This window comes from Ambystoma mexicanum, chromosome 2q (assembly GCF_040938575.1).
Source record: "Ambystoma mexicanum isolate Mex_15411 chromosome 2q, UKY_AmexF1_1, whole genome shotgun sequence".
Lineage (NCBI taxonomy): Eukaryota > Metazoa > Chordata > Amphibia > Caudata > Ambystomatidae > Ambystoma > Ambystoma mexicanum.
Window position 1 is genome coordinate 444,367,156 of NC_090924.1, and position 15,953 is coordinate 444,383,108.

Here is a 15,953-nt window from a genome sequence, read left to right on the forward strand (position 1 = left end):
CCACTCCCCCCCGCCCCCCTTCTGCCCCGTTTTTGTCTCCCTGCTCTCATTTTAGGGCTATTATTTCTTGAAATGCTTTAAAAACTTAGGTCTTGACCAACAACTGTAATACAATTTGCTAAAATAATACCTTGTCATGCGCCCTGAGGACGACCTTTTATAGGGTTGAAACACGTGTCGGCGTGATGTATGTGCCATTCACATCCATAAAACATGTTTGTTGATCTTGATATTGCCAATCTGTATGAATAATAATACAGAAGTTTCAATAACTACTCTGACTCCAGGATCATTTCCTTATTATTTGTTTGAACTGTTAAGAAACCATTTATTATTAGAGTGGTCAAATGCATAGTTATGATTGGATGGTAGTGCGCAGCCCGTGAGGTCAGTATTTTCCCATCATATGTTTACTACATAGGCGGTAGTGGAAAGTGGAAAATCGCCTAACTCACCACACGGTTGCAGCCAACTCACAATATATATATATATACCAGACTCTACTTTACTTTTGATGTGCGCATACCCACATTGGGGGCTTTCTGTTTCCACAAATTTACATATTGGCTGTGTGTTCTCAAAAGGTAAATTGTGACCTTGCTGACTCCTTTCCTTGATTTAATTTGATATATATCCTAGGAATCTAAAATGGAATATACCAATGGGTGAATTTACACGAGCTAGAAGGAATTGTTCTGATGCTGTCGCTCAATCACTTTTGCAATATAGACCAGAGATTCCTAGGCGAGACCAATGCAAGACCGTCTGTGTTGAAACCAAGGTTTCAAGCAGCAACATTGTATGGCGAGCGCTGGAACGAACGTTGCTAAAACACGTGTGATAAGAGACGTGAGTGAAGTGAAACTGCTGATGAGTGATTGAACTGTAAACAAGCTACAATACCTTTGACAGAGTGTTCCGGCACCGCATGGGTTCTCAATTGAAGGTCTCTGTAAGGAATCCAGCTGAGAAGTAATAACAGTAGAGGCATTTGATCTGAGCCCAGCGGAGGGAGTCCAATTGAAAGGGAACAAATTAAAGTGATTCGCTGTGGCCCTGCGACGGGTCAAGCAAAATCCTGCGCACATGCGAAAGTCTTTGATTTCGATGAAATACAGAAACTTTGGAAAAGTATGTCAATTTGGTCCGAGTCCGGAAGAGGGAGACCAATTCAAGATTTTGTGTTAAAATGGGTCTGAGCCCAGCTGAGGCGGGGTCTGGGGTGAATCACCAGAGAATGAGAATTTGTACATGTGAAATCCTGAGAAGAAGCAAACTTTAATGTTTTGTTGTGTTGCATCAGGCCCTCTGAAATAAGAGACTTTGGCACAGAAGGCCCTGATGTTGAAGTCTTGAACTAGAGCGTTGTGCTAGAGAAGCCAGAGACTGTGCTAAGCTTGAGCGTGCCACCTTGTCCCGTACTGAAAACGTGGGAAAGGGGTAGCCAACGGCTTGAATATCCTGACATATCATTTCTTGAACACCATTCTTTTGCATAACATTCTTTCCCACACTATTTGTATTTAGAAGTAAGGATTAGCAATAGGTTTATTAGTATAGGCCTTTTTATTTTGACAAGACATCACTAGGACTACATTATTAATATTTGATGGTCGTAGCTTGCTCCCATCTTTAGATTTAGGATTATATGGGTGTTTTTCAAACCCAATTGAAGTTAATAAACACCCTTGAACTGTGATCAGTTTTGCCTGTCTTACTGTTTCATACCATGCCTTCCTTACAGTGTGTGTTAGAAACCGAAGCTGATCACACACCATGCTATCTCTGTCTTAACTATCATGAGCATATATGCACTTTCCAAAAGCCACTTCCGCGAAAGACCTATGGTCTTGGTCAAATGGGAGATATGAGCTGATAAGCAGTGTATGGGCAGAGGAGAATCCCTGGGGACATTAGTTCCCAATTTGTGGGGTTAGGTTAGCACTATTGTAGACGGCAGATTTTAAGGTACTTGTTGGGTTATAGCTGAAGAGATTAACCCAGGGATTGGAAATGATGGATGTTTAGAGCTTTAGCTCCTGTTTATAGCCTAAAGGAGCTTGGTTAACTTAACTGCAAAATCCAACAAAAGCTACTTTTGACTTCCCAAGCAAGCTGGTGCAAAACAAACCTGCTTTTATAATGTTACCAGTGTCTGTTTGGGAATGCACATAAAGCAGCATTAAGGTCACTAATGGCTTGTATTTATTGGACAAAACATCATAGTTTGTGTCTCAAGTGGAAGTTAATTTTGTGTCGCACTTTGTATTGGCTTCTCTCTCCTGCTCACTGGGTAATGCTTGATACCCAGGAACGGCTTTAAGCTCCTATTCATCCGTCTTTATTTCAATCCTCGATAATCTGCTTTAACGCCATTCAAACAGCAGGTCTCTTGCTCAAAAATGACAATTTGAAAACTCTACAAAGCTGGTGAGGGGAAAGGGACCAAGCCTAGTGCCCTCTCCAGAATGAGTGGTGTGGAGGTGTTTAAACATTCTTATGGGTCTTCTCTGCTTTGTCCAAAATGAGACTAGAATACAAAGATCTGAATATAAAAACTGATGGCTCGATGCTATACCTTACATTTCACAGACTTATCATTTCGAAAACCAAGCCTAGCAGTTCTCCCTCAAAGGTTTAGAGTTTTTGCAATGCATTTGTTCTTTTTTTGAGGTCTATGGTACTTTGTGAGTCTATGATCTAAGTGCTAAATTGGTCTACTAAGTTATCCTTGTCCAAAGGAAGCTTGTTTAGCAGAAAGTGCTAACTTAAGCATCTGAATAATCTCTACAGAGCAGGCTGTCTAACTGGGATGGACCAACAGTGTGCAGGTAATGCAACATAGTCACATCTTTTAGTAGACAAAGTCCTACCTACCGAAAAACGACGGGATAGCAATATGGTCAGACCACAGCATTGGGAGTAGAGTACTCAGCTGGACCAAGCCAAAGTGGGTAAAATAGGATGCAGCGGTATCCTGCTGCATTCATTGGGCCAGCAACACACATGTGTAGTCATAGGTGTTTTGCATTGCTTTTCACCCAGTTAGCCATAAATCCAGATGTTAGTCAGCTAGTACACCAACTTTAGCGTGAGAAATTGCCAGCTCTCCTACCAAAGATAAGAAAACCTATGTCGGTCTCCAAAGGGCATCACAACAGCTGGAACTTTTTTTAAATATATAGTATTTGGGTAACTAAACCTTTTCAGCTACCTTGCCGAAATTGGGAAGAGGAACGGCTTTGAAAGAGTCTTTAAAGACCAAAGCAATCCCACCCCTCTGAATCGAGGGCAGTCTGCTCACAATATTTTATGCCAATCCAGTTTTGCTTGATGTCAAGCCATGGTATGTTGGAGAGACAAGTATTGGTACTTCAGCAACAGGCCATCTTTTGACCGTAAACAATTCAAATCAATCCACACAATTTTGGATCCTAGATCTAGTTTGGCAGCATGCAAGCAAAGATCTTTCAACGTTTGGGGCCCGAGAAGAAAAGAAAGCAGGGGTCCCTGAGCCAGAATCAATAGGAAGAAAAGTGCAAAGCAAGCTTTCTTTGTATTGGATTGGCAGTATATCTGTCACTGAGTGGGATTATGGCACTGGCAGAGAGTGAACTCTTGCAAGAATACTGATTGTCTTGAGTGAAGACTGAACAGCTGATCTTATAGCATGCAAATGCCTGAATCTGTCATCAACGTTGATGGCTTTCTTTTACCTTTTGCGTGTATTGTGTGATCGTACCCCACCCAGCCCCCAGAACTGACAGTATTCCAGACATCTATGGTGAGGATGAGAACCTTGGCTTATCGGGGGGGTTGGGGGGGGAGAGGGGAGTACCACCATATAGAAACAGAAAAAGAACAAACCAATAATGTGAACAAATTAAAAAAAAAAGGGGTGGGAGCTGCGAGTTGTCAAATAGCTAGCAGACAATATTGATAGTTTCGTATTGCCGAAATCGCATGCCATTGTCATGCACCTGAGCAGCATGACATTATTGCAGAGATTGAAAAATGTTAAGCAAATGTCAAACAGCTGTACACCGCAAAGCTGTCAATGGACAAAAAGCATATATTGACAGGTTTCAAACTAGTGTAACTTGCTTTTGCCCCTATATAAGTGCCAGAATCATATCTTGCATCTGTTCTCTAACTAAATAGTATATTTAACAACGCTCATGCTAATGAAAATCATATGGGATAGTTTACCCAGTTAATTTAGATTGCAGCTTCTATTTATAAATTAACATATACATCTTAAATGTTGTTGATTTACTGCAAATCAATACGTTGCTGCTCTGCCACTGATTTTTCTGACCACTACTCATCTATTAAACTGGATGCGTAACCGCTAACCTTCTGGAAACATTGTGCTTTTTTTTTAGCAGTATATTGTTCTGAAGGTTTTTTTTTTGTTACATTAATTATAATAAGCTGAGACATTGTAAAAAAACAAACAAAAAAAACCTTGCTTTTAAAACTTGTATGAGGGGCTTTTCGCATAGAAATTGGAATGATGGACTTTTCCAAAGCATGCATTTCCAATGTTATGAGTGGTGTGAATAAGTATGCCTGCTAATGCATAATCTTTCTAAGTAGTTATAATTTTCTTGAAATATATTTTTAGAAAGAAAGTTTAACACACTGCAAGTAGAAAATCTGTTTTAACATTTATAACCATTTCTTTGCTTGTTCTTTTCGTTTGTGACAGGAGTCTTGTGGAGTGACTTGAATACATTATTTACCAGAAAATTCTACTTTGGTGCTTTCTGACATTAAATGCATTGACCAAGAAAAATGACAAATGTATAACACGGAAGACTTTTATTAACATATTGTCGATTTCCCTCATTAGTTTGGTAAATTATTATAGTACCTGCTCAGTTCCCATTGGCGACATCTCTCTTGGTGCAGCTGAATTTTCCATGTACTTCCAGGTGTTGATCCAATTAGTGCTGTGCCTCTTAAGAGCTAATCTGGTTGCCAGTGGTGCTTCTGAGATTGACCTTGTTCCTCCAAGTGCCACTCCGACAAGTGCATCTTCCTGTGGTGGTGCTTTACGGAATCGCATGCCTGTAGGTCTGCTGCAGATCTACTCTTCTCTTGAGTCTCTTGGAGTGTTAACATGAGTGTACACAAGGCTGTCTCATATTTTGTGTCTTACCAGCACGTTTGCTTTGTTGTGTATATGACAGGCATCTGTGGTGTGTGGAGGAGGAGGAGGAGGAGGAGGAGGAGGTGGAGGCGGTGGCTGTGGAGCCTGGGAATGGCAGCAGTGTGGCAGCAGGTGCTGGCTGTGGATGCGAGGTAAGACAAAGCTATGGGAGTTGGGCTGGTATTGCTGGATATGGGAGGGAGGAGTATCTATGTCTGCTCACTTGTGTTGCCAATGTAATGTGGGGAGGAATTATGGGAGCTGTAATTTCCTAGAAAATGAGCAGGAATAGGGCTTAGATAGGTTGTGGAAAAAGGGGATACCATGTCTCACCATCAGGTGTTTCTCCCCCACTCCCCGAGGACCGCCTACCCTGGTGATCCTCCCTTTCTTATCCACCCCCAAGGTCACAATCCAAAAGCAATGGCCTTTCCCTGGCCACATGAGTACGGGACCCCCAGGGACTAGGTTGTGAAAAACCCACTTGTTTTTCACAATGTGCATTCACAATTCCTATTTGCCCAGGGTCATGGAACTCTTGGGCCAGATTCTCAACATTTTTGGGGCGCAAAAAAAAGCGCCATTCACTAAGGGCATCTGAATGAGCACCTCTAAGATGTGCTCATTCAGATGCTCTAATTTCCCCCTTTGCATGAATAAGGGGGATTGTCAGAGCATTTAAAAGTGAATTCACAAGCTGGATGCACTTTAAATGCCCTGAATCGAGGGTCCATCCCTTGAGCCTTTTGAAGCATGCCGAGGGGAAAGCGCAAATAATGGCAAGATCAGTTCTGACTTTGCCATGATTTGTCTTTGAAGTGTGACAGCATCAAGTTAAACTAACTACGGCTGTCCCAGTAGCATTTCCGTCCCCCATATACAAAATGCTTTTTCTTTTATTCAGGTAATTCACAGTGGTCTTTAACGGCCTGTTTCAGTGAAATGCGCTCCCAGCAACCATTTATTTGATGGTACCCTGTTGCTCCTGACACTAATGTATGCAGGGGGTTGAACAGTACCCTTTTTGCACTACAGTCCAGCCCCTCCTGAAAGGCTTATGTCACCTTTGCGAATAAGGTGACCTGAGCATTTTTCAAAGCAGCGCAAATAAAAGCCAGCACATTGTATGTACTGCTTTCATTTATACTGCTTTTTGAAAATCTGGCTGATTATCTTCAGAAAAAACAGTATACCATAAACACATTCCCACATCAATTACTGCAGTCACCAAAAGCATATCTATATTATTCTGTTTTTTTCCTTTCAGCAACTGTGTACATGTTCCTCAAAGTATCAATAAAAAATCCCCTTCATTAAACTCTTTTCCTTATTCGCCAACTACACTGATAAAGTGCCTGTGTTTTCCATTTAAATTCACCTTAACAAAAAAGCCAAATGGTAAAATTCCTAAATGTGTGAAAACGCCCACAGCCCACTAGGGATGGAAATAAGGGAGTTAACGGGGGATCAGGGAGGCTTACCCACCATAAAATAACACCCCACTACTAAGCATTGCTAAGTGACTCAAACCATTGCCCTTAACATAACATACCCCAACACATCTGTTGATTTACAAAATTGAAAGATGCTCATGTCACCCAAATGATAACTTGATCAGCCCAAACCAATGAGGCAGTACTCTTTAAAGGAATGGTTCGGTCAGAAATATTATTGTCCCTATGGTTCGGCCATGTGCTTTTAACCATAATTCAATCGTACAAACATTTCCTGTGCACCTTACCCGAGTTTTCGTCTCTTGAACACATGCAAAATTAGGCAGCAGTGCGCGGCCATCTTGTGATAATCTTATCACTTGCCGCATCGCCCTGGGTGACCTGCGTTTGTGGCACTAAATCATATCCCCCGCCCCTGAGCCTGACATCACCAAATCATTTATATTCTCCGCCTCTCTCCGTGATGTTGCTGGGCAGCGTAGCCAAACGCGCTCAGTCGTCGCCTACGCGACTAGACGTGGAACCCGGAAAAAAACACACATCGTCTCACAGCACAGCGCGTCACATATGAAACTGTACTTTAAAAGGAAACAGCAAGAATGTACAATTGGTAAAGTACATTTGTTTCACATTAAATGTTTCGATAACATTCGGCGTCTGACATAATCAATGAAAATTGAACTTTTTTTCTTTACTCTCGTTCCATAAATCCGCAAATGTTTATCGTGAGTCACGCGCTGTTTCTTTTGGGTACACAGGGTGTTCGTTTTGTCTAAATGAAGCACATCGGTCGCTCGGTGAATTGCAAGGCTGGTGCATCAACTTGGCACTAGACCACCGTAAAGGTTATGTTGCTCCTAATCGCTGGTACCGCGTACGGACATATTGGACCTTGTCTGTCGTCCCAAAAGACGGTTAAGTAGATACAGTGATTGACATATAGCTGCAGCTGGCGGTTGAAGAAGCCATCGGTCGGGGTCTGGAATAGATAACAATCGCAGAACGACACGATATACCTGTTTGCAAAAGATAAAAAATCGAAATGTGTCTCAGTAGCCGATCTTTATTACAATTAATCATTTTCGTTATTAGCGCAGAGGTGACGCATTGTGAGCCGAGAGAATACAACGTGGAATATCAAAGTACTATTGCATCCGAGGATAGTGCGATCGAGAATGTTGAGCTCTAAACGTAATGCGTAAACTGGGGCAAGAATTCGAGGTGCAAAAACAATGTAATGATTTATTAGCGTAGAGCCAGGGAGAAACGAGTGGTGGCCTACATGCGTCTCGATGCTGGCCTGCCCACGTGCCCGGTAGATAGCCCAGCACCCAAGGGTTGTACTAGCACTTCATTGCAATATGCCAAACAGAACGAACAAGTACAATGTCACCCAGCAATAACGGTCAGCTATTCGTATTTCGACTAGTTCTGGTATGAAATCGTCTAAAGAGAAACTTGTGTTATATTCGGCATTTCCATTCTCTTGGCGTAATGCAGACTCCTCCGTTCGTGTCAACGATTTCTCATAAACTGAATTTATATATGTAACTAGGTACAGTTTCGGAATGGGCAACCTTATCATACGTTATTACACCCCCCTTCAATTCAATCCCTTTCGGAATGGTCCCTGCGTCTCAAGGTCAACAAACAATAGAACCTTATACTGTGAGCGGGACGCATGGGCCTCCCAGCTCCCAAGCAAAAATTCAAAGCTGGTGACCTTCACTCAAAATGAACATACATTCTTACTTTGCAACATCCGGTGTCAACTCATCCATGAGAACATGAATTTTGAAGCACGGGCACAGGCAATTGGGGACTGTCACTGCTCGTTTTTCGGGGCACTGCTGAGCTGTAGGGGAAAACTTGCCACCGGCATAATGCCCCCTATTCCGAAATTATAGTCGATGTAACACATAAAATTAGTCAAAATGTGTCTAGTGATAGGCCCACCTCTGCTTATCTCATGGCATCCTACCCCATGGCATGTTTTCACAGTCAGTACTTCTTGAGTGCTTAGAATGTTTTGTGGCCCAGGTCTAATCCCTTTTAGAGGACGAGCAGATATTCATCTTTTTGCGGAACTTTATTGCAAGGCAACTGACAAAACCCAAATATTCTTACACACTGTTAACCATTGGTCATTAACACGAAAAATGAAGGTCCCACAGTATCTTGACTAAACTGTGAAATGTGAAAGCAATCGTAATAATTGTAATATTTTTAAGAAAAGGACTGAGAGGATAGATTTCAAAAGACAAATTGCATACTTTATTTGAACAGTTTATAGAAACATTTTTTGCAAAAATAAAAACGGACGGTAATCATTTCAACCGGGATTTGAACGATTTAACAAGCTCTGCTTTGGGTGGACATGGCACGCTGGCAATGTTTTGTGGCAATGTATGTGTGCTCTGAACAGATTTGTGCGCGATTCCATGAGTATGCATCTCGACGACATTAACAATAAGATCTTTCACAAAATCGAATTCCATTTTCTCGTATACTGGTTTGACAACCCATTTTTTGCTTCTTTTCGTAAAGGCCATAGTGTAGCGAAGCATCCCTACATTTCCTGCAGTCCTAGATTATTCCCAGCCTACATTCTCGTTATGCGCTAATACCACAAGTAAAGTCCTAGATTTCATCCCTTGGATGCCAAAATGCAATCTCTTTGGCCTGTACTTTAGGCACATATTGTGGAACACTTCCAAATCTCCTGTGTGACAGAATTCTGTGAGTCCCTTAAGATCTCTTGATAGAGTTTAATCAAGCACAATCTTCTCAAGGGCTTTGTATGGAGGTGAAGATGGGCTCAACCACTTCTTCTTCCGTGCCTGCTCTGGGGACAAAGGGCCATGTTCACATTGGTGGAAATGTTGGTTTTCTGTCCAGTGGTGAACGTTGGAACAGTGGTGCATTAGTGACCGCCATTTTTCCAGTAGAATTTCCACAGACCCATCACATGTTTTGGAGCTCCACCAAAGATGGTGCTGAAAGACTTGGACCATTGCGAAATACTTTCCAAACTCTTTTTTTTTCCCCTGCAGCTGAGATTTTTTTTATTGATTGATTTGGCAACATGCCATACATCAAATTGATGTTTAATATTTGGATACTGCTCTCTCATTGTCTTGGCTATTGAAATGTGTCTGTCCGTGGCTATGAGTTCGATTTGCATTCCCCTCCATTGTAGATCTTCCATTGATTTTATAAAATCAAGTTTCTCCATGGCCACTGAGGATTTACATTGGGATACCTGCACGACCACCGAACTCACGATTTTCTTACTTTCCATGTCCTGAAGATGGTAGGTGCAGTACTTAGCAGAAAATCCGGGGCTCTCACACTGTCCATCGCCGGCTAGCCTGAACCGTTTGTCGGGGAATGTACTTTGAATAGCCAATTGTTCAATTTTCCAAGCATCACTAATGGTAGGGAATAGATAATCACGTTGGTATTTGGAGTATTGCGTTTTAGAAATGGAGTCCCACAAACTGAAAGAAACTGGATAACTTCGTGAAACTAGAGCCACTGAAAAGTAAAGCTGCTGCACACAGTAGATTGCCAGCTGGCAGTTTCCCCAGCATCGGTTGAGCGGACCATGAAAATGCTTAGTGACTTTTCACAGGTGGCATGTATTTTGAGGTTACTGCCTTGTGTCAGACGAGTCACGCTCACCAATGGCTTTCCACATACTTCCCCTCCCACTGAATGCCCACATTTCAGCATCTTTATAATCTCCATCAAGCTGCAGTTGAATACTATGTATTTGTCCTCTTTTATTATACTGTCATCTGGCAACACTCTTTCGGACTGAACCGTTGTGTACATATCAGCCAAACCGGACATACTATAGTCGATATCTTTGTCTGTTTTGTCGGTCAATAGTGTTGATGCTTCAGTTTCTGTCAATTCAACATCTGTTACTTGACCATGGATAAGAGAAAACATCAATGTGAACTGGTTTTTTTTGGGGGGCATTTTTTTGGCGGGTGTCGATTGTGTCAAGTGCTCATCTAGTAATTTTAAACTATCATCTATAAATTCAATTTCACCTTCCTCTGGCGGAGCAGGCGCATTGTAGCAATGGTCCAAAAACACTTTGCTGGAATCGCCGGTCATATTAAATTCATTTTCTGGCCATTGGACATAGGCATCTCGAGTGTGAACACGCTGCGCCTCAATGAATAGTTCCTCCATGGTGAAAACGGTTTGGCAAACAGCATCTGTCATTTGTATCGCTGTCTGTGTCTGCATAGTCCGTACTCCATCGGGAAACTACAGGACAGATGGGAAAAGGGATGTTCAGTGTAAATCCAACATACAGTGTTGTACAATTTACATTAAAAAAAAGCATATAATGAAGGCCTTAGCACAAAGCTATTGGCCACAATATAAAGTGTTTATAACTAACCTTATTTTTATTTCTTTTCTTTGAAACCTTCTTTACTCTAACATCAGCAAACTGGCGCACCAACTCAGATCCACGATCCTCCATATGGATCTTGTATACATCCCTACAGAAAATAGTATCCATTTAAAATAAGTCATTTGCATTACACAAATAATTAGACCGACTGTCTTTCATTAGATGGTACTGTCAGTACGCATACCTCTGGTTCCGGATCAACTGCAAGGTCTGCTTCCGGAACAACTACAAGGGATAATGTAATTGTAGAGGACGCTGCAGCATCTCCCTGAAACACAGTGCTTGCATTAGTAAGGACGAAAAGATTGGAAACTGGACACACAATTTGGAAAGACGACAAAGGTACATATCAATAGTAAAGTAGGAATGAAATATTGTTTAAAACAATTACACGATATGTAAATATGATCAGATTATCTCGACCTATTGAACTGTGAAGACCCATACCACTGGCACCAGATCGACTACGAGGGATGCTGTAATTGTAGTGGACGCTTCAGCATCTCCCTGAAACACAGTACTTGCATTACTAAGGACCGAAAGATTGGAAACTGGACACACAATTTGGAAAGACGACAAAGGTACATATCAATAGTAAAGTAGGGATGAAACATTGTGTAAAGCAATGATAGGTTGCGAAAATATAGACTTCGGTGCATAAAACCAGTCTGGAACAGAATAGTTAGCTAAGATTACCTGATGCGCGCTCGAAGTGGTTGATGACTCCAGGCAAGACATGGATGTTGAATCTTGTTGCTTCATATTCGGTGGATAGTCATGGAATGGTAAAGGGAAAGTATTATTCGATTTAGAAATTCCAACATTAAAAAGTGGCATGTAAGGAGACTGAATACGAGAAAATTATGCTTATTGAAATGCATAATATAGCATAGTTATACGTCCCCATAAATCATTTTTCTATGTGGGTTCAACAAAACGAGGACTGATGTTTAGCAAAATAGTCATTATTTCAACAGCTATTCAATCACATAAATATGGAAAGTACTATCATTGACATTTACACCGAAAATACAAGCGTAAAGCTAAATCCGGAAGCGTGACTCACCTGTGGCGGCATTTTCACAAATAAAGTCGGAATAGCGTTTGGGAGCAATTTGCAAGTTGTTCTCAGTTGATTCCTCTTTGTGTACAAGGATGTGTCGTACATATCCGGGTCGAAGTGCAGGCTGCAGATGCGGTATCAATGACCCCTCTTGTCCTCCAAGACTTGTTTGACTCTACTTTCAAGCTTTTCTGGTTGATATCCGCAACGTCTGACCCATTCTCTTATTCGATCAACAGTCTTAGGGAATACATGCATTTTAATGCCTTTGGATATGTCATGGGTCTTCAAAGGGCAACCGAAAATAGAACATGCTGGCATTGTTGTAAATTCTGCAAAATAAAGGTCAACATTATTATTATTTTTCATAAACATGTGAGAAAGAATGAATCGGACCATACATTGTTCATTGCACGCTTTCTTTTGGGCACCACAGCAAAACCAGTGCAGCGTGTGCGGCTGTATTATGGGATACATTTTGAGAAACGATTCATTGATGTGTTGAAAATCAGAACATGTTAGTCGTCCCTTGAATGTACTATTGTGCATGAAAAGGAAACATGCTTATATTATAGACACGGTCCGCGAAGGATGCAATAAGATGCCAATTGACACTGATAAAAATTGATATATCGATAACATGACAAAAGAAACTCAAGTCAATAGCAATGATGCAAATTAACATAGCACTACGGAGTTTGTTACTTTGGAATAGATATACATTTACAAATGATTAGGATACATGCACTTACCTTGACCAACAAACAGTTGGATTCAGCAAGCAGAGTAATTAGTGGCAGGAGAACAGGGAGATGTTCACGGGTAGCACACTGACGAGTTCACTCGAAGCGGTCACAGAGTAGCAAGTTCACAAGTTGACTTGCAGTGCTCAAAGATGTTCTCATGGTAAATATCAAGTGGTTTATAAAGAATAACAAAAAAGGGTGTGTTTGTGAATGAATGACGTGTATATGTCGTGGTATTATGTGTATTGCAGGCGAGCGGCCTGCTTCAGGGGAGCCTGCCTGGAGACACAAGGTCTGAGGAGGCCATGTGAACAATGGCCCCTGGGCGTAGGATACCTTATGATGTGTACATGTTGTTCGGCACCTTGGCCGTTCGCGCCCAGGGCAGCGCACATGCACTGGTGCGAACTGTCTTTGATAGTGGGGGGTGGGAGGGATGGGCCGGCAGAAGGGCAGACAAGGCACCGGAACACTGCTGAATGGAGACACACTTGATTCACTTAAAAACTGAAACAACCATTGATAAAAAATATGTTGTGTTTTATTTGGTTTCTTATTTTGATGGCACAAAAATACTAGAGATTGTAAAGGTCTGGTTGCAGCTCAGCGAGGGAAAATCCCCTGTACTGACCGCTGCCACTGGGGAAAGTTTGTCTAATGGCACCAACGACACAGGCGGGTATTAATCGTCGAACGCGGTGTCCAAGCCTCCCATGAAGCCACCATGTGTACGAACGATAGGCCACCAGCCGGTACCACCTATGAAAGAGAAAGATGCAATCTGTTTTTAAATGACCAAGATAAGTGTATTAATCCTTGGTTGTCAATGACAATTCTTGTATGCAATGGCATTTTTGCCAGGACAAATGCTAACTAGACACTGCACAATATTGAATGACTTTTTTGCGACTATTACTAGAGAATTGCAAGACTAAACGGATATGACAATAATATCTTGAAGTTACCAGAATATAGGGGACAACCATGAAATAGTAGTGGCCTAACGGACATCACAACCAGACTATATTTACTCGTTACTTGGATTACGAGGCCGAACTGTTGCGCGAAGTTCGTACATAAGCACCATCAAAATCCTCAACACGGACCGTGTGAGACAGACTGCCGTGAAGTCTGGCAGCTCGGTAACGCATTGCGGCTGTAGATCGCCTTGCGATATGTAGGACAAGCATCCAGAGTTTTCTCGGCAGCAGCAGTTCTCCACCTCGGTTGGCATTAGCGCGCACCGATTGTAGGTACACCAGGTGGAAACGCCGTCCATGCGACAAGGCCCAGGCTCTTAATCTGTTGAAACGTCCGCGCAACTGTTGTCCAAATCCCTATCGTTTACAGAGCTTGCTCTTTCCAGTAATTCCTCCTTGGAATATTCGGGCTCGTACAGGTAGGGCATTATTGTTGCCATTGTGTGGTAAAGAAACGAAAATAATTTATAGCGGTCGTACTGGTATCTGTTCACACGGGCTACAAGCAACGAAGGTAGCTGACCAGAGCACAGAAACGAGTCACAGAATACTCAAAGAAATACAGCGAGAGGAATGGAAAAGAAAATCTGCTGTTGTGTGTTGTGAAACGCGCGCCACGTACATTAGCTGAGGCGCAGAGAATGTTGACACGAGACGTGCTTTGGCGTTGTGAAATGGGTGGTACGCGTCTAGTGATGTCAGGCTCAGGGGCGGGGGATATGATTTAGTGCCGCAAACGCAGGTCACCCAGGGTGATGCGGAAAGTGATAAGATTATCACAAGATGGCTGCGGCCTGCTGCCTGATTTTACTTGTGTTCAAGAGACGAAAACTCTGGTAAGGTGCATAGGAAATGTTTGTACGATCGATCGAATTATGGTTAAAAGCACATGGCCGACCCATAGGGACAATAATATTCTCTGACCGAACCATTCCTTTAACGAACGCCTGATATACGTCTAGTCACCCATTCTACCTCCATCTTCAAGAGGTTGCAGCCGTTCGTGGTCATTTCCAAACACAAATGCAGCCCAGGTCCACGTGGAATTACTGGAATCAGTTGCCATTCTAAGCCCCCATGCGGGCTCTCCATCCACCTAGCCCCCTCTTAAAAAGAAACTTAGTCTAGAAGACCTTGTTTGGAAAACCTGTTTGCTATAAAAGATGTATCCGCCTAAGAAAGGGTCAAAAGCAAGTGATCCTACGCCCTACTTCGTCGTATAACACCTCAAAACACTGGTACAATCCTTCTGCACCGATTAAGTCTACCGCCCCAATAACGCCTCCATGTTGCCACGGTTCAAGACCCATGTCACCTGCTGCCCTAGCAGTTTGCCAATTTCCTTGACCGTAGAAGCTGCAGTTATCATGGATGATCCTGCTGTTAGGCAGGATCCTGTGCAGTGCCTTTAGGGACCACTACACACAATTAAGACTACAAGTGGTAATACAAGTTCACCTTACAAGCCTGTACTACACTGTTAAAGTGGTAGCAGTAGCGGAGCAGCCAGACTTATCTCAAGAGTAAATGAGCAGTAGTAGAGATTACACAAAGGACCACAATTACTGTGACTCAAGCAAACATGACTCAAGGTTTCAGGTATAAAATACAAGTCCATTTATTTTAAACCCTCTGTTCACAAAACACTTCACTTCTATAAATTGGAAACCACACGTAAAATACACTGCACACAACCAATTCCACTTGTTCCAGTTAATTCAAGGTAAGTACATTAGGATTTGACAGACCGGTGTTGCGATACTAAAGCGTACCCGCAGATAGAAATGCTCACGAAGTTAAAACATACTTTGTACTTTAGAATTTCAAACAAGGGAAAAGTGGATAAAAATCATAGGCAATACTTTTTCAAAGCAAGGAGACTCGAGGACTTGTTCAAAGATACTTATTTAAGCCAATAGGCCTGCGCCAGTGTCAATGGAGCAGATGCTCAGTTGCCGAGGATCACACGTTGAACAGTTTGAGATTCGAGATGCCAAGAGTTCGTAAAGATTGTCAAGAGGGAGGGAAGAAAGAACAAATCTTCGTGGAGGAAAATGGTTTGCCCCGATTCCGGCTGGTCAGACGGAGAGATCGACCAAATGTGCACAGTACCTTATTCC

At 42.2% G+C, this 15,953-nt stretch overlaps 1 protein-coding gene across 6 annotated transcripts in view; it reads left to right on the forward strand.

The window, feature by feature from the left end:
* The first annotated feature begins 5,195 nt into the window (after nt 1–5,195).
* The window catches only part of WDR13 (WD repeat domain 13), a 258,747-nt gene continuing 247,989 nt past the window's right edge, over nt 5,196–15,953 (forward strand). For 4 of the 6 annotated variants that reach the window (XM_069647513.1, XM_069647515.1, XM_069647514.1 and 1 more), the window contains exon 1: nt 5,196–5,307. In XM_069647513.1, coding sequence (XP_069503614.1) covers nt 5,267–5,307 — 41 coding nt within the window. In that variant the 5' untranslated portion in view covers nt 5,196–5,266. The remainder of the gene's footprint in view (nt 5,308–15,953) is intronic. The other 2 variants (XM_069647520.1, XM_069647521.1) reach the window with 1 other exon arrangement.